The 23,928-nt window shown below is 32.7% G+C and overlaps 1 protein-coding gene across 4 annotated transcripts in view; it reads right to left on the bottom strand.

Moving 5' to 3' along the window:
* Positions 1–23,928, bottom strand: part of LOC145683388 (kunitz-type serine protease inhibitor PPTI-like) — an 842,804-nt gene that overhangs the window by 495,659 nt on the left and 323,217 nt on the right. For 3 of the 4 annotated variants that reach the window (XM_081754720.1, XM_081754722.1, XM_081754721.1), the window contains exon 4: positions 2,803–2,826. The exons of the other annotated variant lie outside the window; for it this stretch is intronic. In XM_081754720.1, coding sequence (XP_081610846.1) covers positions 2,803–2,826 — 24 coding nt within the window. The remainder of the gene's footprint in view (positions 1–2,802; positions 2,827–23,928) is intronic. 4 annotated transcript variants of the gene reach the window in all.

Below are 23,928 nucleotides of genomic sequence, written 5' to 3'. Positions count from 1 at the left end.
GCGTCCGTTATCGTAATCGTTCGTGTGCGTGTTGCGTCGGTGTATTGTAATAAGGGCTAAAAAACTTCTATTTACATAATACAGGTTTGAATTGGAAATTAAAGTTATTAAGTTCAGTCGATATTATTGTGAATTATAAAACATGTTAGTATTTGTGAACAGTAAAGAGGGCTGTAAAATAACGCCACTAAGACAGCCCGAAAATATACATGTTAAACAAAATGGAATTTGTTTTTTAATGAAAATGTCCCTACTTAATCACATGGATAGTTTTAAGGTATCTGCATGATAAATTATTAATGTTTGCGCTTCAATGTGAATAACTGTAATGAAAATCGTACCGGAATTGCATAAAGTTCTTCACATGGTGGTTTTCAGTATGTTCGCGCTCTATTGAAGGATCTGATCACTAAGTAGTTCACAGTTTTGGTTCGAACCCCAATGTTGTAATATGGCGCACCGAAAAGAAACCGAACCACAACTGTTATGAACAACCGCATCCCGAGCAGTAATATACAAGGTTCCAACAACGACCGGTCACAAAATCACAGCTTTACTTTCCAAAATGTTTGTATGAAATTTACGAATTTCCGACTTCGGTTTAAAACTTTCAGTTCGAAAATTTTGTCTTAAAATTTTTTTCTCCAAAATATTTGATTTGAAATTTTGAAGCTATAAAATTTTTAGTTGGACATAAGTTTAAAATTTAATGCGAAAATTTTCGTTTGTTTTTTTTTTTGGTTGGAAAAAACGAGTATATTCTTGGGAAAATTTACTTTCAAATTTCTTCTTCTAAAATTTAGTTTGAAATTTTTTAGGTCGAAAATGTTGATTAAATTTGAGTTTCGATAATTTGAGTTAAATTTCGAGTTCGAAAATTACAGTGTAAAAGTGTTTTATTTGAAAGATTTGAAACTGAAAATTTTTATTCGTTTTTCGAAATTTTTAGTTCTAAAATTTCTTTCGAAAAGTTTTAATTCCAAAATTTCAATTAATTAGAAAATTTAATTTTAACTCGAATTAAAAAAAATTGATTTCAAACTTTCTTCTTTGGAAAGTTTAGTTTGAGGTTATAAATTTTTTAAAAAATCGAGTTTGAATATTCCTGATATTAAACTTTTAATTTCGAAAAATTTTAGTTTCAAATTTTGTCTTGAACTTTTGAAAAAACTAGAAATTAGGGAAAACTGAAAATTTAATCAAATAGCTAAAAACGTTTATTTGTTAATTGAAAACTTAAAACGCGTTTATTTTTAACCGAGTAGTTAAAAACCGCCTAAGATTTTTTAACTGTAAAACAATTCCCTCTTTACACTCATTTAAGCTTAACCGTGAAAGTTACTTAAGATATAAATCACACGAACTAGCACCAGAACGAAGAAGGTGACCTTAAAGTATCATGTTTATCTCTTTTCACAAATCTTAAGAGGAGTGCATTAAGTTATGAATATCCTCATTATATGTAAATAAAGTGACAGCATACTCTAGTTCGAGAGCTCAAACAACGCCTATGTAGAACATGAATTCTAAACAGCACAATCATTTAAGTTAATGTCAAAGACATATAAGCTCTTATCGGGAATCAAATTCATGACCTTCGGAGACAAAATGTAAAGCATAAATGCCTATAACGTAATAAAGAGAATACACGATGTTAGAAACCTTCCCAAATTATATCTTTAGCAATTTTAGATTATCAAATACTAAAATTAGTTCTGGAGACTACGACTTTGTTTCGGCCAAATTAACCCTCTAAGAACGAAATTTTGAAAGTGTTCGTTCCATACCCTACCATACCTTATAGAAAGCCTATACTCATCGATATAAAGTAATAAAGAACAAATTAATCTTACAAATATTACACAATATTGTGAACTTTTTATTCATTAAGAAAGAAAAAATATATATAACAAGTGCTGTCGGTACAGTTTTCCATTGGCTAAACCCATACTGATTAAATTAAACACTGGAACTCTGAACGTTTAAATCGCTCTAGCCAGTAACAATGTTTTATATGAGTTATTCCAATGAACTAAACAGGTTTAAAAAAGAGTAAATGTGACGTCACTTATTGTAATTCACAAACAAAACGAGAGGTACAAACTAGGACCAAAATCACCTCATCCCTTCCTTTTTCTCCTTCTCAAAGAATGAATATATCTTTTCAAAGTAAACCATTACACAGTTTTGACAATTAAACATCGTATTTGTGCCAACGTACATTGCCAAAGATACTGTGACAACGAATAAAAAAGCATAGGTAACACCATATAGCTGCCTTTTCATTTTAAACTTATGATTTTAAGTCAATGCATAAAGAAGTATTTTGAAACTTTCTAACATTTTTATTTAATCCACAAAGAAATACGATATTAATAATTGCTGTTATTTACGGTGATGCTGGCCAGGTCCGGGATCGCCTCATGCACTTTTTTTTTGAGGTCTTAAACAAATTTTTGCTTTCCTGGGCACACATTTCAACAATTGAATATCAAGGTTGGAGGCCATAAGTTTCGTGAATGAAAACTAAACCTCAACGAAATGTTTAATATCCTCTTAAAGTTTTCCAACTGAATTAGTTGATTTTGAATTTAATGTGCCTTTCAACAGCGAGGATAAAACCTACTGATTAACGTGGAAACAGGGCCATACTAGATCCCGTTGCAGATCGAACCCTGAACGGCAAAGGAGGATATGCTAACCGTTTAGATACTGAGGAGCTCCAAAATTTACGAGTTCCAAATTAATACTAATATTAATGCATATATGCAAGGGTGTTAAGTGAACTTAATCGATTCTTACCTCGGAACCTTCTCGAAAGATGACCTGAAATTATAAGAATCCCATATTAGGTATAGCTGAGTTTTAAGTCAATGTTATGAAAAAATTGACCTTTTCATACGTTAAAGTTCTGTACTAAACGTCAAAGTTGAGATTTACTCCACGATACGAGTCTAACACACTCAATTATATGCATCTGCTTGTTTCCTCGTGTGAGTCATGTGAGTCAATTTAGCCATTTTTTTTGTAATTCTCCTTTGGCTCTAAAGGAAGTATTAACAATAAAATCGATTTGCTATCAGGAGTTCAAAATGGCGTCAATAAATAGAAAGTGGTCAACATATATATATATATATATATATATATGCTACAATTGTGCGTAAATGCATTAGAAAATTGCATTAAATGTATCATCCACCTATATCCGATGTCCCTACTCCGGAACCCAAATGACAATCTTCTTTGTTTTCCTACCTGTATGGTTATTATAGAATGTGGTTTTTAATGGTTGATTTGTAAAACCAACATATTTTACTTACTGAATATGTTCATCGACGTGTAATTACCTGTATATCTAAAATTCGTCGCACGTTCAATGGATAGCATATTGGAACCATATATTCTGCTTATAGTTCTGGCGTTTACCACCTTGGCGCTCGAGTCACAAAATTTGTATATTTTGCTTGTATACTTTGTTTGGAATTTCTGACCCTATGGCGTTCTAAGTGTTTTAACAGCACAAAATGCCTGAAGCAAGTATCTCCTTCGGTTATATACATTTCTTTGTACAGATTCTAAGCTTGGGAGTCGCAGTGACGGTTTAAAAGTCGGGTAGCCGTTTTGGGAAACACACTTTAAAATTTGTGTTTGGTAAATAAATAATGCTTTGATAATTCCTAAGGGATAGTGGGAAAACAGTATACTTTTTCCCTATCCATAACTATGTTTTTTTTTACTTGGTCTCCTACGATTTCCGCTTATAATTTAGAAGCGATTTCGATATGTCAGGTCAAATAGATTGGTCGAAAGAGCCATGTTTTTGTACTTTCTATTACCTTTCGGTTTCTGAAAACAAAGTGACGGCTTTGAAAACTTATGAGATTTACTAACACACGGGCTCTTTTCTCTTCGAGTAACGTCTCTGTATCTCAATGGAATTTATTGACACTTGCGCGATAGCTTAATAAATGAATGTCCTTCTGTATGAATATGGTCCCACTAACATTACTTTGAAACAGAGCTACAGTTGTTAGAAAATTATAATGATATTAATCGTCCTACAGATACTAAATTTCCTACCGGGCTAATTGTCCTACGGAAACATTTTTAGGTGATACGTAAGTCTATACTTATCATACTTTCACAAAGCTTATGTAAAATGTAAATTGCTGTCGTGTTTTTCGCTATTTTGGTTCAACATCGTGGGTATTATCGTGGGTATCATAATTGAGGATTCCTGTCCGAATTGAATGACATGGTAATTAGTGCACATTTTCGTGATCCAGGAATGCCCCTGCTTTCCTTCGGACGACCATGTGTATGAAGAAGGCAAAGGACATTATTTTAAAGTAAATTGCAACACAATTGTACAATTTGTTCAAACGTTATCGTCGGATGACACATACAAACAGGCAGCATAATCTGTAGGGAGATTCAAACAGAAAATTCGCAAGGTTTGTATTACTCGAAGTCATATTACAATACATTTTGACAATCTTAAGTACTCGAAAGATGTCTAGTGCCGGGTAATAAATTTCCAAAACCGAAGTTCGAGAAGTGGGTTTCGAGGCCTTATCGAATTTCCATACCTCTACCTATATCAGAAGCTGTCTCTATCCAGAACTTTAATTTGAATCCTAGAAACCAGTTTCAAAATTCAGCTTTTTGTTCCTGTCCTGTTAGTGCAATCGGTAACGTAACGGTTTGTAGACTAATGGTGTCTTAGATTAAAATTACATTCTGGCGATGCATGTTTCATCTTTCTCTCTCTCTTTCCCTTTCCTGGCAGGCTACTTAAGCCTTGTACATAAACATTGTTTTTTAAGACATGTGGAAAAAAGTCTTCTATCGCTACACTTCAATGGGAGGCAACTTTTAAAATGAAGATCTTCCATTTGGAAATAGATTACTTTAATATAAGAAAATATGTATCAGTACATGTGAATAGAGATAGGACTGGAGGAGGTGTAGCTATATATATGCATAACTCTTGGCAATTTAAAATATTAAATAAAATTGAAAAAGAACACAACATTTTAGGGATTGAAGTAAAAAAATATAACATAAATATGATCGTAATTATATACCTCTAAAGTCGGAAACACACTTAATTGTTTGCATACTTCCACAAAACATACAAACACCAAATTTTGCATACTTGTTCGTCATGGGATGTAAGTAATGGGAAAATTCCGATATCACGAAAAAGGCGACGTTTTCCATGTAAATGAAGTGTCGAAATTTTTCGTCGTTTCGAAATGCTGGTTTTTAGGGTAGTTCCGCACACCATAGAAACGTCATATTTTGTCAGGCAGTGAAGCTAGGCACATAGTTTATGATAGAAAAAGGAGCTTTAAAATTCGTTTTCGTTTCGCGGCGCAAATCGAAAAAATGTGAAATTTGTAATGGCTGTATCTAGGATGTTGAAATTTCGAGGTGATGTTTATTCTGATGCGAAGTTTGCGAATCAGCCCTTAAACTTAAAAAAATAGTCATGTTCCGTGTAAGAAAGTGCTAGGAATGTCATAAGGGGGCGTCTAATTCTACACAACTTGTAGATATGGTGGAATCACGCAATTGCGTTCACGTGTGTAGAGTGCAACGCATGTGTGGGGAAAAATCCGACATGTTGGAAAAGTCGCCATCTTCGATTCAAAATGGCGGCTCTAATATTTGTAACCATGAAAATTGTAAGTTGTGCTCTTGGTAGGTAAGCCAGGTTTCACTATGTTATTAAGAACGTAGTTCAGTTTAAGTGAAGAAACAAATCATTGGAGAAGTTGCCATCTTGAATTCAAAATTGCCATATTTTTGAATTGCCTTCATTTGGACTCTTATGTGGTATATTGAGGAGAATAGAACAAACAAATTTCAACGTAGTAAGTTAGCTCCGCAGTAAGGTGTCTGCTTTCTGAGTAGCAGGTCAGGGTTCGAATCCCCGCACACATTGTTTTATCTTGCGTTTTTTTTTCTTATCACGTTGCTTCACTTTACCAAATAGTTTCTGTTAGCATTGCGTGAACAAAATATTTTCGTTATTACAGACATAGACGGAAAGGATATATTTATACGCTAACTGTTGAGATGGTCTCGAAACTAGCAGTATGTTCGTGTAAAGTTTCGAGACGATACTGAAGTATTTAAAATCAAACATATGTAGCTTTGGAAATGGAGCATCACCAGTGTGTCTTTAGGAAGGAATGTTCCCGGAATGGGGGAGAAATATTAGGCCGGGGCACTGCTGATAATATTCTACTTGTTATTGTATTATAAACGTATTATTTTGATCTCGCCAGGGGCGCTCTGAGGAGACAGTGTCCCCAAAAAAGATTCTAAAAGAAACATTGGGCATCATTTTCACGATATAGTGTCCATACAAGACAACAACACATTTTGTCTCGCGACAACAGTGTCTGCTTCAAACCGGAAATGATTGCAAAATAGTTCTCTCCCCTTTTATGTCCCTCGTTAAGATACATGCGAATACCAAATTTGAAGTGAATAGCACAAAGGGAAAGTATAAAATATTAATTTTAAGGAAATACGCACATACACAGTGACGTACGCAGGGGGTGGGTAATTGGGGTCCGGACCACCCCCGAAATTCCAACTTTTGTGTAAATTTAGCCTAAATTTAGGGACAAGTTTAGGAATTTCAATATAAAATACCCTGATATTGAGTTTGGACCCCTCCCGAAAAAAATTCCTGCGTACGCTATTGCACACACACACACATACTCACAAATGAGCATCTCTTGAAAATTGTCTCGTCGGCAGCGTACATAGTTATAATACATAAGATACGTGGAAAGTGCCCCTTTCGATTTAATAGTTTTAGTTGCGGGTCCGGTTGCAATGAAATGCCGTGTAAAATAGAATCAAGCTTATTTTCAATCACCTATGCCATAAAAATAAACTTTCAAAGAAAGAAAAAGTAACAGAAAACTTATGGGGAATCGAACCCAGGTCTCCTGCACAGTAGGCTCACGTCGTTCCCCTACACTACTCAATTGCTTACATTTTGAACTTCCTACTTACTGCCCACATAGTTCTGGTACGTAGCGGGCCTGCGTCTGTGGAATTACACCTCTAAAATCCGAATAGTAATCGTGTTATATACGTGTTTTTTAGGATGATTAATTAAATGATGTCTTGTTATTTGATTGTAATATGAAATGAGATAGACACGATTCTAGTACACTGTTCTACTACAATACAGAGAGTGCTGCTGTTTAGGATGCTATAAACAAATTTTTAAAAGCCTCCAATAATATTTATATTCTAAATTGCTTAGTAAATATTCGTCTTCATTGAAAATATAAGAGTAAAAATACACGAAGACTGTATGTTATTGCCCAGTATAAATGAACATTTCTACAAGTTTTGCTGCCCAATAATTACTTTTGTACCAAAGGACAGCATTATAATACAGTGTACTACGTTACTGTGCAAAAACTGGTGTTCAATCAAATGTTATGAACTAATGTTTTAAAGGCCTTAACAAAATTCATATTTGTAAATTACCAACAAATTTAGTTTTCATATTTGTAAGTCACCTACAAATTGTAGTCTTCATTGAAAATACAAGAATAAATATACAGGGAGACTGCAAGAATTTGTGCAGTATATATGAAACTTTTCAAGAAGTCTTGCTGAAGTAATATGTACAACTATGGTCAATGTTTTCATTATAATCCACTGTACTACATTATAGTACAAAAGTAGTGTTCATGCAAATGCTATGAAAAAATTTAAACAATCTCCAACAATATTCATATTTGTAAAATACCTATTAAATTGTACTCTTCATTGTAAATACAAGAACAAATGTGCAGGAAGCCTGAAATATTTTCGCACCCTTATATCACAGATATGAATTACTTTTCCTGCAGGTAATATGTACAATTAACTACAAGGACACTATTATAATACATTGTACTAAATTAAACTGCAAAACATAGTATTAAAAAAATGCTACGAATAAATATTTAAAAGGCTGCAAAAATCACATTTGTAAACAGTGAGTGTTTTCGCAAAATGCAAGGTTTAATAGGTAGGCTATTAGAAGACAGTGTCCGCTGTTTATGTTTTAGAAAATAAATTCTGTTATTGTCTCTAACATGTATAGATGTGCGCAAAGTGTACATAATAAGCAATGTACATGATTTCCAGAGTAGAAGTAGTAATAGAGTTCATTCTAATAATTTGTGTGCTTGTTTTTCAAAGGTACATGGAAAAAATAATACCGGTTGAATTAAAGTATGTGTTGGTAACAGGTGTCTGCTGTAAAGGGAAGTGAATTCCTGAAGGAATATTTTTCTAGAACATAACACCTCATGGGAAAGGCATGACCGGGGGACTGGGGGCGGAGCCCCCAGCGAGCTTTAGCGAGTATGTATATATAATCCCAGTAACAAAAGTAGTCCACTAATGATGGAAGAAAAATAATATTAACCGGAGATTTAAACGTTAATATAATTAATTATGTAGATACTTATAAAGTACCTGTACTTCAGTTAATGATGTCCTATGGTTTTTTACTATTTAATACAAAATACCCTACTTGATCTGGTAACACAAATGAGTCAACTTTAGATCATATGTATTATAAAAATTATGAATTACAACATGTTGTATGTATCATTGATAATGATATTAGTGATAATAGGGTAATAGTAGCAATTATTAAAGGATGGAAAACTTAGCATAGAGGAAAACATGAAAATTCAGAAGAGCGGTAGTCTCATAAGATTGACCATAATAAAACTAAAAAAAATCTTGAAACACAGCACTTTAATAATGATGATAATTATGTAAATAAGCATTACAACAATTTTATTTCATTCTTAAATAATGGAATAAATTCGTCCACTTCGGTTAGAAAGAAAACAATCTCAAACACTAAACACTATACACCAGTAGCACCTTCGGTCAGAAAAAGAATTACTTGAATTAATCAATAGACGAGATATCCTCTTTTCAAAAACCAGGAGATATCTTAGTAATGAAATATTAAGAGAAGAATATATCTTTTATAGAAATAAAGTAACAGAAGAAAAGAGAAAACTCAAAAACATGTATTACCAAAATAAATTTAATAACTTGTTAGATAACCCTAGAAGGTTTTGGAAAACCATGAACGAAGTAATAAGAAATACAAACGATTTCCCTAACAAACAACATTTCACAATAAAAATGGAAGCTAAAATAGTTCCTCCGAAACATGTATCAGGTATTTTTAATGTTTCCTTTGTCACTGTAGGTTCAAATCTTGCTAACATTATTAACGATTCAAGTCCTATTAAATATATGAAAGAGCCAATAAATAACAATTCGGTTTTCCAAAGAACAGTCCCAGCCTACAAAATTCGGAAGATTATAGGAATGTTGAAACCGAAATATAGTGCAGCTAAAGACAAAATAAACATTAAATTTATGAATAATTACAAGGATCAATTAAGCACATACATTGGTTATCATGTAAATCATTCATTCACTTCGGGAACAATGCCCACCAATAATTTTAAAATAGCTAAAGTAATTCCAGTTCATAAAAACGGTAACGTTGAAGAACTAAATAACTATAGACCTATATCAATTTTGCCTTTGTGCTCAAAAATAATTAAAAGAAAGCGCAAATTTTAGATTAGAAAATTACTTAAAATCTGTCAATTTCTTTTACGAACACCAGCATGGGTTTAGGGAGGGTTCCTCGACACAATCAGCAGTTTTATACATTAGTGTTAAGATAGAAGAGGCTTTAGATAAAGAACAGGCATCAGCAGGATTGTTTATTGATCTTCGCAAAGCCTTTGATACATTTAACATGACATTCTGCTTAACAAACTTAGTATTTTAGGGATTAGAGGACTTGCATTCCAATGGTTTAAAAGTTTTCCTCAATGGACGAAAGCAATATGTTGAGGTAAACAGTTTCACAAGTGCAGAACAGACAATGAATATAGGGAACCACAAGGTTCCTGTTTGGGGCCTCTTCTATTTTTAATATATATAAATGATGTTAAAATATCAAATATCAAATGATACGTTACTATTATTCGCTGACGATATGTATGTATAATACACAGCGGAAAATAAAAATACATTAGAAAATATAATACAGCAGGATCTAAAACAACTGCAGGATTGGTTGAATTGCAATAAACTTCCACTAAATGTAGAAAAAACCGTATGTATAAGTTTCCACAAGAAAACAGATATACATGTAGACCATAATATAAATATTTATTTGCAAAATCAACAAATAAGAAGAGTCACTGAAACGAAATACCTAGGATTAATAATTAATCAGCATCTTGAATGGGGACCACACATAAAATTTTTGTGTAAAACAATCTTACAATAATATGGGTGCTTAATAGATTTAGAAATATGATTTCGCCGAACCTTAAAAAAATATCTACTATGCATATGTACACTCTCAACTAACTTACATGAACTTATTATTGGGACGTTCGAGCAAAAGAGCATTGCATCAACTACAAATTTTGCAGAATATTACACTAACTACTCTCTACAATCTGCCACGCTTAAACTCAAATGTAAATACCTATAGCACATCTAAAGTATTACAAATAGTTTATTTAGATAAAGCATCAGCTATGTATTATATATTTAATGTTATGATTAATAATATACATCATAATATAATAGTAAATAGAAATAGTCACTTTCATAATTATGAGACAAGACATAAAGAACAAATACATGCGGAATCTCATTCTTCAAAAACATACGCAACAGGAGGAATTAAGAGCTATCTCTTAAAATACTTCAATGAAATTCCAAAGGAATACAAACAGTTGAAATAGAAAAACGGATAAGAGAGCTGGTATGGCAGAAACTAAGAATATGAAGTGCAATTATGTAAGAAACAGCATTAAAAAAGTATCAAGTAAATGGAAGGATGAACTAAACAGATATTGCCTTACTTTTATTCTTGTTTATGTATATTATATATAAGCAATTTATTTTTGTATTTCAACATGTTAAGCAAAGTAACTGTATTGCCTCTTAAAGTGAGTCCTAGAATCGTTGGGGCCTGGAGTCTGATAAAAATAAAATAAAAAAAATAACTTAGATTGAATTATTTCTTCCAAACACTCCGATAATACCGAAGTTTTCAAAATATTCAAACGACCCGATAAATTGCGATCATACTTAGACCTCTTATTATTAGCAATTTCAGACAATTTTACACTCACGAGTGCCTCGAAAATTTCGAGTGTCTCAAACATTTCAAATGTCTCCAACGTTCAGAGAGTCTCGAGCATTTTAAGAGTCACGAACGTTTCGAGAGTCTCGAACATTTCTAGTGTCCTGAACATTTCGAGAGTTTCGAAAGTTCGATAATTAGATAAAATTAAGGTTCTTTATCGAACTAATAGTTTTGAAATTTTAACGAATTATATAGATTACCCGACTCTAGCAACAGGCCTAGTTCACAAAAGAATCAATAGATATTTCATCAAAGGCATGCAATTTATAAGTGGGAGGTTTACAGCTACGTTGTCAAGTTTTGAAAGTCAAAGACGGAAGGTTGCTTAGTGCGCTTTTTCAAAATGTAAAGTAATCAGGGCATAAATATGTATTTCGTAAAGGTTTGTTCACCTTTGTAACTTTTATAGTAAAGAAGCAAATAGTTAAAAACTTTACTATGCTTTTCAAGTTGGCTAACCCTTATGGTTGCTAGGGGTACCGGATCATCTTAATGATAGATCCGTTAATAATAAATAGACCCGTTTATAACCATAATAATAGAGCTTACTGCAAACATGGAAGTAATTAGTGATGTATATTATTTCTTATTAACAAGGAAGAAAAAGAAAAACAAATGCCGATTTTGGCTTGTCATTCGTATTTGTTGCAAGAATTTCGGTTTCCACAAATTTTTGTTGTTTATAATCAAATCAAAGCAAAATGTTACGAAATTTAGAATAAAAACAAGGGCAATGTTCTCTAAAAACTGGTTGTGACTTCAAAGACTTATTTGTATAATAATTATGTTTGTAGTAAAAAATGTTTACAGCCGGATATAGTTTTTCAGAAATCATTTGTCAGGTGAATAGGAATAAGATTATTTGGAAAAGTTATATTTAAGTTTTATCGGTTTAATCCATAAAACAATAAAAATATTTTTTCTTTATAATAAATATGGATAAAATAGTCATATGAATCATAATCCTTTGAATCTAATCAAAAGACAATCGAAAATTTAAATAAACCAAACAGATCTATTGAGTTTGGTATAGATGTAGGGGGAGGGTTAGTTCATCCTAATTTTGGCGATATTTATGTAACTTGAAATTAGAGGTACAGATGCTGATGGAGAATATACTACTGGTCAAAATATTAGACTTATTAATAACTTCTTCCCACATTTGTTTTTTCAAATACAAGTCAGTATTCATGGACAGATATTGAACATTATAGATTATCTTGGTTTAACTTCGACAGCTGTAAACACATGCACGATTCCATAATCAGAAGAACATCATTATGATGAATGTGCATGGGAAGGAATTACATGGCGAAGAACAGATGAAGAAATAGTATTTTTACTAAGATTTTTACCAGGATTTTATTCTGATTATAAAGGTTATGTGGAAAGGAGGACTGAAATATACATTTAAAAGAAGTGGTTCTGATGATAATGCATTTTCTATTTGGAAAACAAAAGAGGAGGATAGAACATATGAGAATGTTCAACCACATCCAGGTAAAGGTAAGATTACAAATATGTAGTTGAGAATGCGTATTGTTAATTATGAACCTAACTATGCTGCCCTGCTAAGAACTAACATGTTAAAAGAGGAATTCGATCCAACCACACAATTTAACTCAAGTGAATTTGATATGCCTAATTTCGTGTATGAATTTTTCCAAACTGATAGGAACGATAATCAAGAGAGATTCATGCTATTTTGATCATTGTAAAGTTCAGAATATTATTTTCATAATTCTAGAAATGAGTTTTTTCTTTAAAATATTTTAATTTAAATTTTGAAAAGCATAAATATGGCAAAGCTTACGAAATGTATACGATATAGAAGAGAGTTACGATTGGAAACACTGAGATATTTTATTATCCTAAAGATATTTTAGAAAATAGACCAATGTTTGTAATTAACACAAACAAGCATAGCTCAGTAGTTGTAAATGATAGAACTAATTTGAAATTGACTGTTAATTTTGAAAGCGATGTACCAGATAAAACGATTTGATACGTTGTAATGATTGGTAAGAGAAACTTTCAATATGATGTGCAAAAAGAAAAGATTATTGAGACGATATAAATAAATAATATATTTAGTTTGTGTTTTTATGGTAATATCATAAAAATGTATTTAATTAAAATGAATATTCCAGATAGCATTCCACTAGAGAATCTAATTGCGTTAATTGAGGGTACAATATTAACACTCGAGAACTTACTAGCGAAAAATAAGAGGAAATTTAAGATACTAAAATGCATTTATGTTACTCTTACTGCATTTTTGATCCTACTTTCTGCTTCTTCAGTATTTATAAATATATTTATTACTGTTACACTATATTCGATTATTACAACAGCATTTGGATCTACTTTTGCCGTTATACCTGGTCTATCAACACGATTTGATATAGCTTCGAAGAAAGAGTAGTATAAAAATATGGTTACTCAAATTAATATGTTTAAGGATGATCTTAATGTTATTAAAGTAATGAATGGAGAATTAACAGAAGAACATATAAAATGCATTGTTGATAGAATTAACTATATATATAAGGAGATAACGTCATTACAAAACAGAACGATTTTTTAAGTTACTGTACAATAAATAGGAAATGGCATCACAATTAAACAACAAAAACAATATAACCATTTTAGAACTTGTCAAATTGCAAGATCTGGAGTAAGAAAAAACTTCCGAAATTACCTTATGGAAATTGATACCAACAAAATACACTGGTGAAATTGTATTAGTACATTTAAATAAAAAGTAAATAACCTTTATACTACAGAGATATAATGAAAATACTGAGAAAGTTTTAAATGAGATGGAAACTAAGAAACTGTTCATGAGATATGGTGGAATGAAATATCTTTCTAATAGTTACAAAATGCACCAACTCTTCTTCAAAAATAAATTTAAGAAGTAACAAAAATGATTAAAAAACATCTTAAAAGTAGTTCAGTAGTTGAGTAGTAAATTGAGTAGTTGGTATGAAACCTCAGAAGAAATTCATTCTTACTAATAATTCAATGTAATTGTGAAAAATATGCAAAACGAAACGCAGATAGTTTTCGAAATCAATGGTTGTTTATTCACCTTGAACTATGAAAAACGGACTGAGTTTAAGAGTCTTTGTTACCCATAGAGAACGAAGTTAGCAGAAGATTCCATTAACAGTATCCAAACTTGTAAATTTAAATACATTTTAAGTGTTTTTTTGGTTATAAACTCATAAAAACTGAGATTTAGACATTAGTAATGCATAAGGGAAAGAAGTACTTTTGAATGCCATTTAATTTTTAAAAATCCATTTATAAATAAGAGAGTTATATGGGTTTTTTGTAATAATATCCTTAGAGTAATGCAACATACACGATCCTCAAGAAATAGTAAATTTACTTTTCTATTTATCTTCGTTTGAACTTTTTAAAATATATTAATACGTGATGGTTATAACAAATTCAAATTTTCGGGAATTTTTTATGGGTTTATCTTTGAGTTTTAGGGAAGTGCTATTCTTTAAAAAAGTCTTAGAATGTCAAATAGATTATGCTAGTATGTTTTTGTTTTTCAAATATATCAATTTTATTATTTTCCAGTGTTCCAAACTTAGGATCGAATTAGTTAATACACTCAGTGATTTTTTAACTTTAAGGGTTGGCAACACTTATGTCCAAGCGAAAACCTAATTGCCAAAATTCAAATATCAGCCCTCTATTTTATAGGAACCAAGATATCCACAATTTTCATATATTTTTTTTTTTTTTTGAAATCGCCGGCTAGGTTAATATATTCAAGCAGTTACTCACTTACTCAATAGACGATGCTCCGTATGACTTTCAATTCATTTCTTTGAGTACGAGTTAGCTGAGCGTGCCAGCTCATGGTCTGACCAGCTGTGAGTTGTTACCGGCGTTGTCGACGTCGCCGGTTCGAATCGCCTCCAAGCCAAAAGAAGGATTTTCACTTTCTCCTATGCAACCTAACAAAATAACAGGAGTTGATATGAGTTGCCGATAGTCGGGAAAGGAAAACGAAGCCACAACAGAAGCATCAGAAAAAGCAGCAGCAGAAGCAACAGAAACAGAAACAAATAGAAAAAGGAGTCTGAGAGGCAGCCAAAAGCACAACCAAACAATCAAATAAGAGAAAGGCGTAAGTACTCTCAGGTCCACCTGTGCACAGGTTTTGCTGCTTTTTACTTTGGAAATGTAGTTTTAGATGTAAGTAAATAGTTCACAGCTTCGGTTCGAGTAATTTGGCGCATCGAACAGAATCCGAACCACAACGGCTATGAATAATGGCATCCCGAAGAGGAATATAAAGGTTTCGTAACCCGACCGGTCACAAAAATGGCGCACGGAACAGACACACAAACACTGAACCGTTAGGTAATAATCAGTTTCAGTGACTTGATAGCGTGCCAATGAAATCATTCAAGTAACTCTCTACCTATATAGGTTCCTAGTGCAAAATTGTCTTGTTTGAGTGTAAAAAATGGATCAAGCGATGTCAAGTTATTGTTGGACGCGATTAGGGCAAATAAGGAAGAAATGCAAACTTTGCACGAATCATTAGACACTAAAATTGTAGCTTCTAGTAAAGAGATGCAAGTTTTACGTGAATCAATAGAAAGTAGAATAGCTGAAATTAGTGAGGATACAAAACAATTGATGATGGGTTCGAAGCACAATTCCAATTGGTAAAAGAGGAATGTATGGCTAGGTATGAAGAAATATCTAAAGAGATAAGTGGAAGATATGAACAATTGAACGAGAGGTTTGAGAAAAAATTAGCTAAAACGGTTAAAAATGCGGAAAAACTCGATACTATTACGATTAATTTAGGCGCATGTGAAGAGAAGGTTAACGAAGCGTTAGAAAAAAATGTATCTATTGAAGAGTCAGTAAGTAACTTTAAAAAAAAGAAAATGAACAAAAGACGTAAGTCAAAGTGAGCGAAACTACCCATAAATTAGAAAGAAATGTTGCTATACTAAACCACAGGTTTGATAGCTTATCCCATAACACTGTTCCTCAAGGCATAGATGGAAGATATTAACATGAACCAGGATATTGCTTATAGGTTGTCAGAAAGAAAGTAGTAGCTCTAATCAAACGGATTCTAGTTCATCGTTATATAGTGAGTTACGTAGGCTGAAAAAGATATTAAAAATATGAAATATCGGATAGTAGTGATGTGAAAAATGCTAAACGGCGAATATTACATCATGGTGACATTGAAATGTTCAGTAAAATTTCAGGTTTTGATGGTAAGTCACCAACTTCGTTTTTAGAGCAGTTTCAGAACTCAGCGCATCCGATAAATTTGCCAGAATCTCAATAGTTAGATGTTTTAGGATTCATTCTTACAGGGAACGCACATGAATCCTTAAAGTCAATATTAGGAACATTCCGCTCATTCTCGGATTTTACACAAAAATTTAAAGCTCAGTTCGCTACAAAACAAATTACTGCGAGTAAGTTGTCAGTGTTCTCAAGCGTTCGATCCGAAAACCGACTTCACTGTTACCGATTTTGTTTCGAAAAGATTTAGTAAAATACGTGGTTTGTCATCTTCCATAACGGAAATCTTTATTGTGAATTAAGAAGTTCTTACCCATTCCTTACAGGCGACAGTTAGCAATGTTTCCAAATTTAGATTTTTCTGATTTTGTAACGTCTATACAAAATCTAGAAGCTTTGTATTACTACAGTAGGAACAGCGGAGTTAGAAATAAGTTTCGTAGTATAACTGTTCGAGTTAATCAGGTAGACGAATTCAAAAGTAATGATAAGAACTATAACAAAAAGGGTAAATTTAAAAATGAAGATCGTGAGAATAAAGGTAAGCAAAAATTTAAATGATCAAATCCAAAGGGAAATGAGAAAAAGAAAAATCATCGTTGGAAAAACCGTAAGAACGATCATGTTGCAGGTAACAATAGTGATAATGGTCCAAGTACAAGTAACGATAATTTGACGGCAATTACGATCAAGCTATGTTGAATCAAAATGAAAAGTTTAGTTTTGTAAACAGTAATTATTATGAAACTATGCATAGATAGCAATCAGTGCCCCCATATTGTCAATCTAAAACACAATTTCCATATTTTAACCCAAAGGTCATGTTTCCACTAAATAAAGAACATGATTTAAACTAAATACGCCCTTCAACGCGACTGAGGTTGGTAGAGTTGCTAATGTAGCTGGCAATGAATGTATTAAAAACGAAAATGCACTCAAACAAAATTCTCGAACGATTTTGTTGTAAATGGCAAAAATGTTGTAAATGTGGTCAATTGGAACGTTGATTCATCAGAGAGTAGCGATGGGGAAGGTTGGTATGGAAGCGAATAGCGTCTGTAATTTCTCACCCTCGCTTGCGACCTGCTCCACATCCTTTGTTGGTAGATTTCTCTAGGAAGAAAAAGAAACAGGTGCAAAGTGTAACTGTAATATGTATTGAAATAGGAAGTATTTGCTTTTGACGTACGTGTGTTAGTTGTATCTGATTTAATTAGAGAATGCTTGTTGGGGAGAAATTTCCTTAGTCAGTCTAAGGCTAAAACAGATTTCTTAGTAACTCTGTCTTTTTTGAAAATATATTGGAAATTGTAACTGTACCTATTTTAAGTAATGCAGGATATAACATTAAGGTTACTAAAATATTGACTAAAAATGAAATGCAGCCAAAGGTAAATTTTGTTTTTGAAGCTGATAATAGTAATGTATATATTGTTAGTGATACTGACGATGAAACGGAATGTTTACTTTAAATTGGAAGGCAAATCTAAAATGTCCCGTAGTAAGTAATTTGATTCGTGAATAACGTAGCTTAGAAACAGAGTGAATAAACCACTTTAAAACTGACCATATTTACACTAAAATTCGACATTCTTCCAGTAATGAAGAAGAAATGAAAGGGTTGAATTTAGAAATTGCCAGTCAGGAAAATTTTTTGTCTGAATATTATACACAACAAATTTCTGGAAATGGATAACGAAATCCGACAATCGCATTGTAATATGTTAAATAGAGATGAAGTTTGTAGCGCAAATGCTAATTAGTCAAAAACTGAATTCGCTCATATTTCGGAAATTCAAGAAAAGATTAATGAAGCTAAATTATCTGAGATAGAGAAGGAAAGGTTGTTCAAATTATTGCTGAAACATAAGAAAATTTTTAAGAATACTCCTGGTCCTGCAATACGTTTGAACATATACAGTTGAGGTAGATACGAATGAACCTTTGGTGAAAAAACAATATACATTACATTATAAATTTAAAGAACATATGGATTCTCAAATAGATGAATGGTTAAAATATGGAGTCATAGAGCCTTGTGTCCCGATAAATTTCATCCAATCTTTTGTCTTCCAAAGAAAAACACCAGTAAAATGAGTGCGGTAGTTGACCTGACACTTCTTAATTCGCATGTAAAAATAAAACAACTAAAGATATATAAAATTGATGATTCGTTGTAGACGTTTCAATGTGCTAAATATGTAAGAAATATTCATTTAGTGGAATGTTAAACGCAAGTTCCAATTTCTGGAAATTGCCGAGATTGTACAGCATTCTCCTGGAATGGAAGAATGTACAGATTTACTTCTATTCCTTATGCTTGTTCTAATGTACGAGTAGGATTAATGGCATGTCTCTTAATTGTGTTAGGCCATGCTTTACTTGATAAAGTAGTAACCTATATAAATGATATTTTAGTAAAACGTTTTCCTTCCGTACCGGGATTTCATACAGATCTTCATATGGTGGTTTTCAGTATGTTCGCGCTCTATTGAAGGATCTGATCACTAAGTAGATCACAGTTTTGGTTCGAACCCCATTGTTGTAATATTGCTCACCGAAAAATATCCGAACCACAACGGTTATCAATAATCGCATCCCGAACAGGAATATATAAGGTTTGAACACCGACAGGTCACAATATCATATCTTAATTTTGCAAAATATTTGTTTAAAATTTTCCTATGTCCGATTTTTGTTTGAAATTTTGTTCCAAAATTTTGATTTGAAATTTTTTGACTCTTAGAAAATTTTCTCCATATATTTGATTTGAAATTTCGAAGTTATAAAATTCTATATAAGTTGAAACTTTTAATTCGATAATTTCCGTTTTTTTTTTTTGTCTGAGAAATCTTGTGTATATTTCTTTCTTGGGTAAATTTACGTTGAAATTTCTTGCTCTAAAATTTAGTTTGATTTTTTCGGTCGAAAATGCTAATTAGATGTTTCCATAATTTGAGTTAAGTTTCTACGTCGAAAATTACAATGTGAAAGTGTTTTATTTTTTATTTGAAATTAAAAATTTTATTCGTTTTTCGAAAATTTTTAGTTTTCAAAATTTCTTTCGAAAAGTTTTAATTCGAAAATTTCAATTAATAAGAAAATGTAATTTTAATTCGAATTAGAAAATATTTATTTCAAAATTTCTTGTTCGGAAAGTTTAGTTTGAGGTTATAAATTTGAAAAAGATCGGTTTGAATATTCTCGATATTAATTTTCTAATTTCGAAAAATTTTAGTTTCAAATTTTGACGAACTTTTGTAATGACTGGAAATTAGTGAAAACTCAAAATTTAATAAAATAGCTAAAAACGGTTTATTTGTCAATCGATAAGTTAAAAACCGTTTATTTTTGACCTAGTAGTCAAAAACCGTCTAAGATTTGATAGTTAACCGTAAAACAATTCCCTCCTTACACTCATTTAACTAAACCGTCAAGATTATTTAAGATATAAATCACACGAACTAACACCATAACGAAGAAGGGGACCTTAAAGTATCGTGTTTCTCTCTTTTCAAAAAGCTTAAGGGGAGTGCATTAAGGTACTAATATCCCCATTCTCGTATTTAAATAGACAGCGTAATCTACGTTGAAGACCTCACACAACGTCCATGTAGACCACAAATCCTAAACATCACAAACATATAAGTTTATATCAAGGTCATATAGGGTCTTATCTGGAATCAAAATCATGACCTTCGGAGACTAAATGTGAAGCGTGTATGCCTATAACGTAATAAAGAGAATACATGAGGTTAGAAAACTTCCGAATTTATATCTCTAACAATTTTAGGTGATCAAATATTAAATTTAATTCTGGAGACCCTGACTTTTGTTCTGCCAAATTTTGTTTTTAATCAGCATATAACGAAAGTTTCAAAATTTTCGTTCAAGAGCCCATGCCCTGTAAAAGCTTATACTCATCCATATAAAGTAATAAAGAACCAATCAAGCTTACAAATATTACACAATATTGAGAACATTTTTTTCATGAACTTAAACGACATATAACAAGCATATAACTAGTGCTATACGAACAGTTTTCCATCAGCTAACACCTTACTAATCATTCCAATTGCAATGTTCTATAAGAGTTATTACATTCAACCAATCAGATTTAAGAAAAGAGTAAATAAGACGTCATTTAATCCACAAACAAAAACGAGAGGTACTAACTAGGTCCAAAATCACCTCATCCGATCCCTCTTCTCCTTCTCAAACAATGATTATATATTCTCTAAGTAAACCATAACACACTATTTGACAATTATATGCCGTAGTTGGTTGAACATACATTGCCAACAATAGTGTGGCAACGAATACAAAAGCATATGTGACACTTTATAGCTGCCTTTTCCTTTTAAACGAATGATTATAAGTCAGTACACAAAGAGTCTATTTAAATCTTTCCTACAGTTATATTTAATCCACAAACACATACGATATAAATTATTGTTATTATTTAATAGGTGCTAGCCAGGGCCGGTATCGCCTCCTCGCCCTCTTTTCTTCGTCTCAAATACATTTATGTATTCTTGGACACACTTTTGAAAAATTGAATATTGTGTTCCGAGTCCATAAGTCCCATGAATAAAAAATAAACCTTAACCATAAGTTTAGTATTCCTCCCAGAGTTGAATTTCGTTGATTTTGAGTTTAAAGTCCCGTTCAACAACAAATACCTACTGATTAACGTGGAATCTGAAACACATGAGCTCTCGCCGGGAATCGAACACTGGTATCTAATGCCAAAGGCGCATTGGCTAACCGCTTAGCCTCAGAGGAGCTTCAGGTTATACAAGTTTCAAATTAATACTAATATTAGTTCATACTATTGCTGGAGATCAACTAATCATGATGTAATAAATGATAAAGAGATCAAATTCCTTGTTTTAGTAATTTTATACCCACAAATAGTAACGAGAGAAGCTATCCTAACATCCAAGATAAAACTCCAAGTTCAGTGACGTCATATGAACACATTAGCTCTTATCACATGCCTCTAATTCATTTGCTCCAGTAGGGTTGCGGTGGTTTGGTGGCAAAGCGTTCACCCCTGATATGTGGGATAGTTGGTTAGATCCCAGGTCACACCAAGTGAACTTTTAGGTGGACCACCACCCTGTACAGTTCTTCCGTTTCATCCCGCTTTCTTTATTCCACCATTTCTTTAATTTCTTATCATCACCGTCTCCTTTAGCCTAACCAGCACAAACGTAGGACTAACTAACTAACTCTATGGACTATGGAACCCGGAGCTTCAATGCCGAGTTCACAAATGCTCTTCGCTGACTTCTGTCCTTACCTAAAGGATCCAGTTTCTTCTTTGTCTTCCTGTCTCTGCGATATCCGTCTTAGTATTGTCCTACCATCTACTCCTAGGTCTTTCTAAAGGTCGTATTCCGATGGGTCTTCCAGTTAAGACCTTGAAGGCGTTTCTATTTCTTACATTCTAGCTATATGACCTGTCATCTAAGCTTCCTAGTCTTGACGACCCTTACAATGTTGGATAAACCGTATAAATTATGTAGTTCCCCGTTCTGAAGTTTCCGCCATTCCCCATTCCCGTTCCTCTTGGGTCCGATATTCTTCTCAGGATCTTGTTCTCAAATACTTTCAGTCTATGTTCTTCCCTCAGAGTAAGTGACCATGTTTCGCAACGATACAGAACAACAGGCATGATTATCGCTTTATATATTTAAGCTTCAAATTCTTCGACATAATTCGAGACGACAAGAGATCTTGAACCCAATAGTAACACGAATTCCCTGCTTTTAGACGACATTTAGTTTCGTCTTGAATATGATTTTCGTCTGTTAATATTGGTCCTAAATATTTGAAAGTACCTACTTCATCAAAAGTATTATTTAATATTTTAACGCGTGAAAAGGCGTGAAAAAGTATCCATCGTATGTTGAAACAATTTGAAAGTTACCACGTCTTGAAAATGTAAGAGAGTTAAAACGAGTTTTAGGATTGTTTGAATGGTGTTTATCGTTTTGCTCATTTGACTAATCCGTTATTTGAACTTTGAAAAAGAATAAAAAGTTGGTTTGGACTGATGAATGAGAACAGAGTTTTTGAAATTAAGATAATCTTGAGCTGAAAAGAGTTGTTGAATCACCCGTTGTTGGATGATGATTTTTGTTTAGTAACAGATTGTTCCTTAGTAGCGGTTGGAAACATATTGTTTCAGGAGGTTAATATTGAAAAACACATACTTGGTTTTAATAGTAAAACTTTGAACAGCGCACAACGAAATTTCACCATATCTGAACTGGAAGCGTATGCCATCGTTGTTGGTATACGAAAATGGGACATTTTTAATATGTACATCATGTGAATATCTATACGGACCATAACACTTTCGTGTTTCTAAATAAAACCAGTCATTGGAATTCTCGTTTGGCCCGGTTTGCCGTATTACGGTTCCGACGCACTTCCATGTATTTAGTTTTCTCTGCATATACTTCTAAACCCATGTCCCTGCAAGCGTTTAATAAGATCTCTGCATTTCTTTCTATTGTTATCCTATCATCCCCTATTAAATTTACATCATCAGCATATGCCATAACCTGGTCAATACCGTTCAACTCTAGGCCGTGGTTGCCACCTTTGATTTTCCTTATAATGTTTTCCAGAACAAAGTTAAATAATAATGACGACAACGCATCTCCTTGTTTCAGGCCGTTTCTCCTTGTGTAAGCTCGTGTACAAAATTACTTTGGAATTCATTTAAACATATCTTAATTAATCTAATTAGCTTTCTCTGTATTCCAAGTTCTGTAAGAACGTTGTATAATGTTTTTCTCCTAACCGAGTCGTACACCCTTCTAAAACCAATAAATAATTGACGTACCGGGGTATTGTATTCCCACTCTTGTCGAGTGTTTGGCGAATGGTAAATATTTGGTCGATAGTTGATCAATTTTGTCTAACTCTGCACTGTTAATCTCCAATAATGTCATCTGCGTATGGGTCAATCTTGCTAATAGAATATTTGAAAGGATTTTGTAGGATGTTGAGAGAAGATTGATGCCTCGATAATTATTACAGTTAGTTTTGTCGCCTTTCTTATGAAATGGAACAATGATTGATTCTTTCCACTCCTGTAGCAATTTTTCCTTGTTCTATATAAGGTGAATGTGTATATTGTTTCACAATTTTCCGTCTCCAGCTAAATTTAGCTCAGGTGGAATTACATCTACACCCGGAGATTTGTGTTTCTTTAACTTCTTTATAGCGGTTTCCATTTCTATTTGGTTGGGTTTTGGAATATACGGTTCAGCGGGCGTGTATCTCCTTCTCTCCACGCACATTAGTTTTTCGCAGCGTATTCAGTGAATTCTCAAAGAAATATTTCCATCTATTTAAGGGGCTATCCG

This window comes from Thermobia domestica, chromosome 4 (genome assembly GCF_964235325.1).
Source record: "Thermobia domestica chromosome 4, izTheDome1.hap1.1, whole genome shotgun sequence".
Classification (NCBI taxonomy): domain Eukaryota; kingdom Metazoa; phylum Arthropoda; class Insecta; order Zygentoma; family Lepismatidae; genus Thermobia; species Thermobia domestica.
This window is presented reverse-complemented; position numbering and strand designations above follow the sequence as displayed.